Genomic DNA, 10,504 nt, shown 5'->3' with positions numbered 1-10,504 from the left:
TATATATATATATATATATAATTGCCAGGTTAATACTAATATTTGCAGGATATATCTGATAGTTGAAAAAGAGATTATTATAAATTATTTAAGTTAAGCCTCTTGTATTAATGTGCCTACATAAATTATAATACTGATCATTTTTTATGACATTTTAACTAAAATAACTTTTTTTTTAATAGAAAGTTAAGTCGAAAACTATAGGACTCATTATTCTTTAAGTTTTTTATAATTATTTAGAAAAAAATCTTTTAAGAAAACTCAGTGATATCACAACGCACAAAGTTGAGTGTATGAATTTTTTATAAACCTTCAATGTAAGCCGATAGTTGCGATCGTAAAAAGTGAATTAAAAGTGTCATGATATCTAAGATTTCATTAAAATTATATATTTGAAATATATTAGAAATTTACGGAAAATCCCAGCCATCTAGCAACCCTAATTATAGTATATTTATTTATTTATACCAATTATACCAAATACGATTTTTATTTATACCAATACCTTAACAGCACAGGACTCCAGGGAATGTCCTGAGGATGTCTAAAGGACGTCCTTTGAACATTCTAAGGACATCCCTAAGGATGTATCCCGGATAAAGTGTGTTATTAGGGTATTTGTAATAAACAGTACAGACTTATTATTGATGAAATAATAAATTGTTTGCAGTCACCTTTCATCACATCGTCTTCTCGTTTGCTGGAGTCTGTGCAGCTCCTCCGCCCGGAGTATGCGTGTATATGAAACGCGTTCGCGAACTGATAAGTGAGCATCGAAGTTTTTCCGCAACGATGTGCTATATTTTTATTGATTCCTGCTCGCATTATCGCAAGCGATCCACATCATTTTCAATATTATTTGATATTGAAGGTAAGGTAAAATTTTACACACATATGCATACACATATACTCACATATTTATATATTTAGTTAACAGCTATATAGAGACATATGTGACGAGTTAACTAAAAAACGTAAGCGAAGTTTTTCAAAAGCTTGGCTTACAGACGAAAGATACAAATCTTGGATACGTAAAGTGTCATCCGATAGCAGTATGTATTATTGCAATGTGTGCAATAAAAATTATTCATACGATTCAATACATGTTTTGAGACATGCGAATTCTGCGTGACATAAAAATAATCTTGAAAATAATACATTGTGCATTAATGACGATACTTCTATTCATTTATTATCTATTAACGATATTTCAATTTAAAAATGTAACAATACATCAACATTTAAAAAGAAATGATTATATTTTGAGCAGTTTAAATGTTGGTTACGTGAAACACCACATGATGAAAACTTATTTTATTGTTCAATCTGTGACAAGTATCGTACTGCTTATTTATCTCATATCTATCGTCACGCAGAATACGAAACACATGTAAACAAATGTAAAAGTTCTTTTAATGAAACAAGTGAATCGAAAATTTAAATGTATAAAATAATGAATCGCTTTTGTTATTCGAGGAGCGTATAAAAGAAGCAGAAATAAAATTTGCCACATTAATCGCGGAAAGAAATATTGCTCATACAACTTCAAATGAGATTCTTAGTTTGTTCCAATATATTGGAAAGGATCCTAATGTATTACAGAGCATGAAAATGAGTCGTAAAAAATGTACAAATATTATTACGAACGTTTTGAGTCCAATTGAAATGGAACGTATTGTGAACAACATTCAGAACACGAAATTTACAATACTCGTATTTATCGATGAAACATCTGATATTAATGACAAGTGGATGACTTTTCTTGTTCGATACATTGAGCCAAAAACATTAGATAATAGAACGCAATTAGTTAAATTAATTGATATTGATGCTAGAGATTGCAGCGCAGAAAAGTTGTATGAAGCATTTAGAAATGAAATGTGGACATTACAGATACCATTTACAAATATTGTTGCCTTGTCATGCGATAATGCGTCTGTCATGACAGGGAAACATTTATCGTTTAAAAAAAAATTGGAACAAGTATGTCCACGTTTACTAACATTCTAGTGCTCTTGCCATTCCTCCGCGTTAGTAGCGAATGCTGCGTGCAATAAAATACCCGATTTTTGCGAGGAATTTATTAAAAAGATTGCTAGATATATTATAGCAGTCCAAAACGATCGGCTGTATTCACTGATTTTTGTGAATGTTTTCAAGAAAAAAGTCTTAAAATATTAAAATTATGTGATACGCGCTGGCTTTCTCGCTATTTTTGTGTTGAAAGACTTCTAGAATATTGGGATACAATAAGATACTTCCTTTATGACATAGATGTAAACGAAAAAGCAGGTTCTGCTAAAGATTTATTATCCATAATGGATAATGTAGAGACAAAAACTTATTTTCTTTTCTTACACTATATTTTAGATTTTTTTAACAAATTTAATGCACATTTTCAGTCATTAGAAACATGAATTCATGAATTGCAACCAAAATCTTTAACATTATTGTATAAAATATGCCAAAATTTTTTAAAGAATTAGCATATACAATGTTTTTCTGTTTCTTGTTTTCTTTAAAAAAAATCAAAGAAATCTTGATGAAATTAACTTAGGATCAGAATGTCAGGAATATCTGAATGAATTAATGATGCAAGGACACGAAAACGTAGTTACAATAGTTCGAAGCAACTGTTTGATGTTTTACGTAACTGCTGCTGAAGAAATTTGTAAAAGATTGCCTGTAAACGATATTTTTTTTATCAAAATTAAATGTTTTTGAGTCTTCAGTATGTTTACAAGATACTGATAGAGAAACATCATTCAGCAATGTTTTGTTTATAGCTCAAATTATCGGTGGTTTCGATGAAGACGCTTTAAAGAAAGAATGATTTGCATTGCCATTAGATTTTACATTACAGAAGAAAATCAGTCTTGCTAAATTAAGATTCAATAATATGTGGAAACAAATTTTGCAATCTCAGTATCCAAATAACATCGATAAATATCCAAACTTAAAAAAACTTCTAAATGCTGTATGCACTTCCAAATTCAAATGCCGACGCGAAAAGAACGTTTTCCTTCTGATTTGAAAATAAAAAAAACGCAACAAATTATCGCCAGCTTCCATTAATGCCACTTGCATTGTGAAATCAGCATTAAAGGCGAGAGGAGAAACTTCTTTAAGTATGATTATCGAAGAAAAACATTTGTCTCATATGTAGACGAACATATTATACAGTAGTGTTGCTAAAAAAAACGCAGTACTTTAGGATTATATGGTGCTGATATAAATGATATTACTGGTTCCTCAAGAACAGATTAAAAATATTAGATGTAAAATTTAAACCTTTTGTAAACTTACTTAAATATCTGTAAGGATAATAATATAAGCAATAAGATATTTAAAAGCGTATTAAAAATATTGTCCGCGAGAGTATGATGCTTATAAACTCAATGAGCGAAAGTCGACACATAAGGCAACATTAAGATTTCTTTAAAAGTTCTTTAAGAAGCATCTTTAAGATATTTCATAAAGAACTTTTAAAGGTATCTTATATAAAGTTGATTTTGCGTCGATTTTACAGTAAATATCTTATTCATGGGGAAGGAAAAAGTCAGGGTATTAAAATTTCCGGACATAATGCTTAAAAGCTAAAAATATTGTCACTCACGCACGCACGCGCGCGCGCGCACATACACACACACACACACACACACACACACACCCAGGGAAATGTAAAAAATTAATTTTTAACATATAGTTTTTAACAATAATTGTTAATTGTAAATATATTGTAAATTTATTAACATATATAAATTTTATTTTTTTTGGTATACTAATAATTTTTATGTAATAATTTTTTATATAATAACTATTTTTTACATTTCCCTCCTGACGGAAGAGACCACCACCTTCTCGCGGTTTCCGTTGAGCAACAATATATACGTTATTTAAAATACATAAGATGAAAATAACAATACAAAATTTTTTTAATAATTTACGTTATAAGTTATGGTATAATTAAAACTGCTACAATTAATTTTTTAATATAACATAATTAACATAACATTTTAAAAAACGTACATATTGGCCAAGAGTGGATACTTTCAGACTCACAAATTATAATGTTGCGTATTTCGTAGAAGTATGCATCATAATAATATCTAATACACCTCACTTTATTCCAATTAATATTTAAAATACTAAAGTAGAGAAAGTAGAGAAAGAGAGTGCTATATTTTGATAATAATATCGCGCGTTGCATCGACAATCCGAGATTCTTGAGAATACGAGAATACGAGAGCGTTCATCGTGTGGATTCTATATCGCACTAGTAAATGTCAAATTCAATTAATCGATGCGGCTGAGTAAATAAAATGTACGGACAGTACGCTGATAGTCTCATGCAAAAATCCTGTTTTTTCCTTTTTTTTCCCCTTAATATACTTTTGTGATATAAGTAGTTTAATTAATTATCTATAGAAGATCAAATAATATATTTTCGTATAACAATTGCAATTATTCGTGTACCTTAAAATAAAAAATTATAGGAAAAACAATGATTCGACATGTATGGTATGCATTCGACTTGATCGATGAAAGATTCGCATGATGAGCTGAGATTGCATGATTAGTCTCTTATTCTCATACCTTGAGGTGAGCAGATCCCATGATGGTTGGAGAGAGTCTCTGGTGAGAGGCAGACCACGGATGAGTTGCTCGGCTGGACCCTGAACACAACTTCTGAGATAATGGAGCTTCTCCACATCATTGAGCTTCGCATGTTGTAGAATTACCGCAGAAAACAGCTCACGGAAGGAAGGCCAATTCGCATAGTCACCGTTGAATTTTGGCAACTTAATATCCGGAAGCCGTGAGTGAGCTTGTGGTTCCGGATCACGTGAGACTATGTGAGATGAGGATGCTCCACTGAGGTTGCGCCTGAGACGACTGAGCATTAGCTTGGCTGAGAGCACGTGGTGAGCTTCCTTTTCGTGGATGTTGTTTGTAAAATAATGATGATCCAAATGAGCCTCTGGCCACGTTACCTCGAAGTAGGCATGTTCCCTAGTGAATGCCTTGTGAACCTCGTCTAATTGAGCTGTCAAGGTATTGATCTCATCCAATGAGGCGTCAGTGAGACTGATGAGCTGTGTCTCTGCAATGTTCTGAATTGTGTTAAAACGGCTCGTTTGAGATTTCACTTTGATTGAGAGCTCCGTTGGCAGGCGAGCTGGTGAGGCTTGGCGTGAGCTTCGTTCTTGAGTTGAACCAGAGGCCTTTTTCTTGGGAGCGGATTGTTGAGAAGGCACCGTGAGCCAAGTGACAGCTCAAGCACAGACTCAACCATCCTCGTCGACAACTTACCCATGCGACATGTGCAATGGGCAGCACTTCATCATCACGTGCACAAAGTTTAGAGATCTCACGCCAGCTCAACGAAAGACTACTGCGATTGACAAGAGGCTATGCTTCAATTGTCTGGGGCGACATAATGTCCGCTCATGTCGTTCCACGTTGAGCTGCAAGACGTGCTCAGCTAAGCATCACTCAATGCTGCACGTCGAGCAATCCTCATCCTCGTCAGCTCCAGCTCAATCTGCCTCCTCATCCGCTCAATAGGAAGTTGGTGCAATCGTCGATGAATCTGCTCAAGGGTACTCAGAATATTCAACGCTATTGGCAACTGCATTAGCGCATATCCACTCATCTGCTTCAACTCATCAAGTTCGGCTACTTATCGATCAAGAATCTGAACTCACCTTCACGGAAGGTCTCATCAGACAGCTCAACATACAACGTCGCCATTCAACGATTTCAATCATTGGCATTGGTGGAACTACTCAAACAAAGAGTGTTGTCACACTCACTCTTCACTCCAATCATTCAAAGCACACTGCCAAGATACAAGCGCATGTTTTAAAAACACTGACGACAATTCTACCATCATTTGAAGCGCCTCAACAATCGTGGCCACACATTGAGAAGTTGAAATTGGCAGATCCACAATTTCTCATTCCACGTATAATCGATCTCATCATTGGAGCAGATGCATACGGGCAGATCATCAAGCCCAACATTATCAAGCAATCTCCTGAGATGCCAATCGCACAGCTGTCTATATTCGGCTGGTTGATACTTGGTCCCATACTCTCATCATCATAACATCCATTGACTGCACATCACATCAAGATTCAACGACATGACTCAGATCTTCAAGAATTGTTGACAAAGTTTTGGATGCAAGAAGAATTGCCAGCTGATCATACGACACAACTCACACTTGAAGAACAACAATGTGAGGATCACTTCAAGGCCACTCACTCTCGAGACTCAACGGGACGGTACATTGTACGCATACCACTCAAGCTCTCCGCCAGTGTCTTAGGCAACTCATACAACACAGCTCATCATTGTCTTCAGCGAACTCTCAGACGACTCAACAAGGACAGGGAATACCAGAGCCTTTACACCAAGTTCATGACTGAATATGAACAACTCAATCACATGGTGAAAGTCACATCAGAACCCTTAGGGAATGTGGCGCCATACTATCTACCTCATCATGGCGTACTCAAACCCGACAGCACAACAACGAAGCTTCGGGTCGTTTTCAATGGCTCGAGTCCAACTTCATCAGGATATTCAGTGAACGATCTCATGCACACCGGTGCAAACCTGCTGCTCGATGTCTCAGACGTCCTCATGTGGATCCGTGGCCATCGTTACATCTTTGCCACAGACATAGCTAAGATGTATCGACAAATCAAGGTACACCAATCAGATTGGGATCTACAGCGCATTCTGTGGATTGACGAACATCACAATGAAACATCATACTATCTCACCACGGTCACTTATGAAACGAAGGCTGCTCCATTCTTGGCAGTGCGGACACTCATACAACTTGTTGAAGATGAAGGACATCGATTCCCACTGGCAGTGCCACCAATCACTCATGGAAGATACGTGGATGACATCTTTGGTGGTGCTGACACAGTGGAACAACTCACAGAAATCGCTCATCAACTGGAAAATCTCTGCCATGCGGGCGGGTTTCCTCTCGCTAAATGGCACTTCAATCATCAAGATTTATTAAACGCAATCTCATTGACGGACTCAATCTCCTCATCAGTCTCACTTGACGATTGCGCAACCAAAATTCTCGGATTAAGATGGCTTCCTCAACAGGATGTCTTCACATTCGCAACAAGCTCAACATCTCATCAAGAACAATTCACAAAGCGTCGTGTGTTATCTGAGGTGGCACAGATATTTGATCCACTTGGTTTTGTCTCACCAATAATCATTAGAGCCAAGATGCTTCTACAAGAGCTCTGGCTCCACAAAATCAACTGGGATGATGCATTGCCGTCTCAGGTTGGCTCACGGTGGCTCAACATCAGAAAGGATCTCACAAACCTGGCCAGGTTCTCAATTCCACGTTGGCTCAACACAAGTAGTGACTCAAGCATTGCATTACATGGCTTCTCTGATGCATCTCAATTTGCCATGGCTGCAGTCGTTTACATGGTCGTGCTCAAGCCGTCCACTGGCGCCAAAACTTCTCTCATATGCTCAAAAACGAAGGTAGCTCCTTTGAAGAGGCTCACTATTCCAAGGCTAGAGCTCACAGCAGCGCTGCTTCTTGCAAAATTGATCAAGCATGTCCATGCCACACTCAAGATGGACATCAAGACAACATATTTATGGACGGATTCTCAAGTGACTCTCACGTGGATCAAAACACACTCATCCCAATGGAAGGATTATGTGCGAAACAGAGTATCACAAATCCAAGAACTCACGACACATGCTCATTGGAAATTTGTTCCAGGCACATCCAATCCAGCGGACTGCGCCTCTCGTGGTCTAACTACAGCTCAACTTGAAGATCATAAACTGTGGTGGGCTGGACCTTGCTACAACCTGAAGATCAATGGCCCACTCAACCAACTGGCTCTGACGAACAGTGTACAGTGGAATCACGCCCAGGAATCTCACTTTTCACAACCAACATGAAAGTGGATTATCATTGGGATCTTGTTCACAGATATTCATCTCTCAATCGACTGCTTCGGATTACAACTCTGTGTCAAGGATTTGTCCTACGATTAAAAGGGCAATATGATCGCTCACGGGCTACATGCATCTCAGTCAATGACATCGAGAAAGCCAAGATCTTCTGGATAAAGGCCACTCAATCAGCATTTTTTGCTCACGAGCTCAAGGTTCTCAGCTCACAATCACACCTGCCAACCTCTCATCCTTTCAGTCGTCTCACAGCATTTATCGATCATCAAGGAATTGCTCGTGTAGGAGGACGGCTCAGCAACTCAACACTCACGTATGAAGGCAAACATCCAGCAATTCTTCCTCGCCACTCAAGATTGTCTGAGCTTATCATTGACTACTCTCACAAACAGACATTACACGGCAGCACGCAACTCACATTAGCTCATATCAGGCAATCTTATTGGATCATCGATGGACGAGCTCCAGTGAAATCTCATGTCTTGCGGTGTGTTGTGTGTGCTCGACAAAGGAGGGTCCGTGCACATCAACTGATGGGCCAATTATCTCTGCCTCGAGTCACACCCTCACATGCATTCACTCATACTGGGATTGATTATGCCGGACCACTCACACTCAAACCATGGAAGGGAAGAGGAGCGAAGACTCATAAAGGATGGATTTGTGTGTTTGTCTGCCTCACAACATCTGCAGTTCATTTGGAAGTTGTTTCAGACTACTCAACGGATGGATTTCTTTCAACATACAAGAGATTTGTGTCAAGGAGAGGCATCCCACACTCACTCTACTCCGACTGCGGGACGAACTTTGTTGGAGCTGATAAATCGCTCAAAACATTGTTCACACAGAGCTCTCAAGAGAATCAACACATCTCAGCTCTGCTCGCTCAAGATCGCACTCAGTGGAATTTTAATCCACTGTCTGCCCCGCACATGGGTGGCAAATGGGAGGCAGTGGTGAAATCACTCAAATACCACCTGCGTCGTACCATCGGAGAAACCTTGCTCACTTTTAAGGAAACGACAACCCAGATCGAGGCGATCCTGAACTCACGACCTCTAGAACCACTCAGCGACGATCCAGATGACATCTCAGCACTCACCCCAGGATATTTCCTCATCGGAAGTGCGCTTACAACGGTACCTGAGTCATCTCTGGAAGACATAGCCATCTCAAGACTATCACGATGGCAATTCTGGTCGCAATGGTCATCACAGTATCTGCAACGACTGCAAGCTGTCTCAAAGTGGCATCATCCATCAAAAACCATACAAATGGGCTCATTGGTGCTCATCACAGATGAAAGGTTTCCTCCATGCAAGTGGCCATTGGCTAGAGTCGTTGCTGCAATGCCAGGAGAGGATGGACTCACCCGAGTGGTGACACTTAAGACACCCAAGGCAACTGTCACCAAACCTATCACCAAACTCACACCTTTGACAACTCTCACCAGACCAATTGCCAAGCTCGTACCTCTGCCTGTTGCTCACCAGGACCAAGCTCAACGACTATAGGAGGGGACTCATCATCAATCCCATTGCTGATGGCGGGCGGGAATGTTTGAGATTCCGTCAGCTCGCTCAATCGGTGCCGTTGTTGCCATCTCACGGTCGCCCGTGAAGCCCAGGGGGACAATTCGAGCGACCGTGCGATGGGGTGTCGAGAGCAGAACGGGGGCAGGGGAGCCTCCTGGCCGGCGTTCACGTGACGACCATACGTCTTGTCGTGACGCCGGCGCGCACGCGCTCTCCATTCATTCGTTTGTAACGCTCACTGTGAAAGGAATCACTCTGGAAAACTGCTCTAAGTGTGATCTCGATTAAGAGTCAGCTCGTTACAACCTGTGCATTAATTAGGACTGCTCATGGTTCTGTGCAAGTGCTTCTCAGCATTAGAGTGCTTGCACGATTGTAGCCGGTCATCCGGCTCAACGGACAGTACATTGGATCAGCCTTGTGCGAATCATCAAACTGTTCAATAGAATTGCTACTCTCACAACTGTGCAATACTGTAAATAACTCTAATTATTAAGTAAACCCTCTTCTATTCAAAAAGTGCCTGCTCATTTTCCTTCATCCACGCTGTATGTCCTTTACATTGTTTACACAGCGCTCATATAGAATCTCTCGAACGCTCTATCTCCATTGCTGAGTCGGGCGTAAGAGAGTTTCCCGAACAGATTTATATAAAAAAAACATGTTTAATGATGTTGCATTTATGACAAATACGCTTCGTGTCAATCAATATATTGTATAAAATGTTTCTTTCTAACTATCACAACCGCATTTAAAATTTTGCTAATAAAAAAAATTTCGAAAACGAGATTACTAATAATATACTATAATAAAAACGATACCAATACAATTTTGTAGTGCACAATTGAAAGCCTTCATATGTTGTGTAATTTTAAAATAATTTTGTATTTGCTTATTGAAAAGCGAATCGGTTTTTTTCCAACCATTGCTTAAAAATTACACATACGAATAATTTCAAAAATTATATGAAAATATAATATAATATATTA

The 10,504-nt window shown here is 38.7% G+C and overlaps 2 protein-coding genes across 2 annotated transcripts; both read left to right on the top strand.

Annotated features, from left to right (window-relative positions):
* The first annotated feature begins 6,186 nt into the window (after window positions 1-6,186).
* LOC108757156 lies at window positions 6,187-7,968 on the top strand. Its single transcript, XM_018501558.1, has one exon. The coding sequence runs from the start codon at window positions 6,187-6,189 to the stop codon at window positions 7,966-7,968; it is 1,782 nt and encodes a 593-aa protein (XP_018357060.1).
* Window positions 7,965-9,494, top strand: LOC108757155. The gene has a single exon (XM_018501557.1). It carries the CDS (start codon window positions 7,965-7,967, stop codon window positions 9,492-9,494), a length of 1,530 nt encoding a protein of 509 aa, XP_018357059.1.
* The last annotated feature ends 1,010 nt before the right edge of the window (window positions 9,495-10,504 follow it).

The sequence above is a fragment of the Trachymyrmex septentrionalis genome, unplaced genomic scaffold (assembly GCF_001594115.1).
Source record: "Trachymyrmex septentrionalis isolate Tsep2-gDNA-1 unplaced genomic scaffold, Tsep1.0 scaffold133, whole genome shotgun sequence".
Lineage (NCBI taxonomy): Eukaryota > Metazoa > Arthropoda > Insecta > Hymenoptera > Formicidae > Trachymyrmex > Trachymyrmex septentrionalis.
Note: the sequence above shows the minus strand (reverse complement) of the source record. Positions and strands in the feature narration are given on the sequence as shown.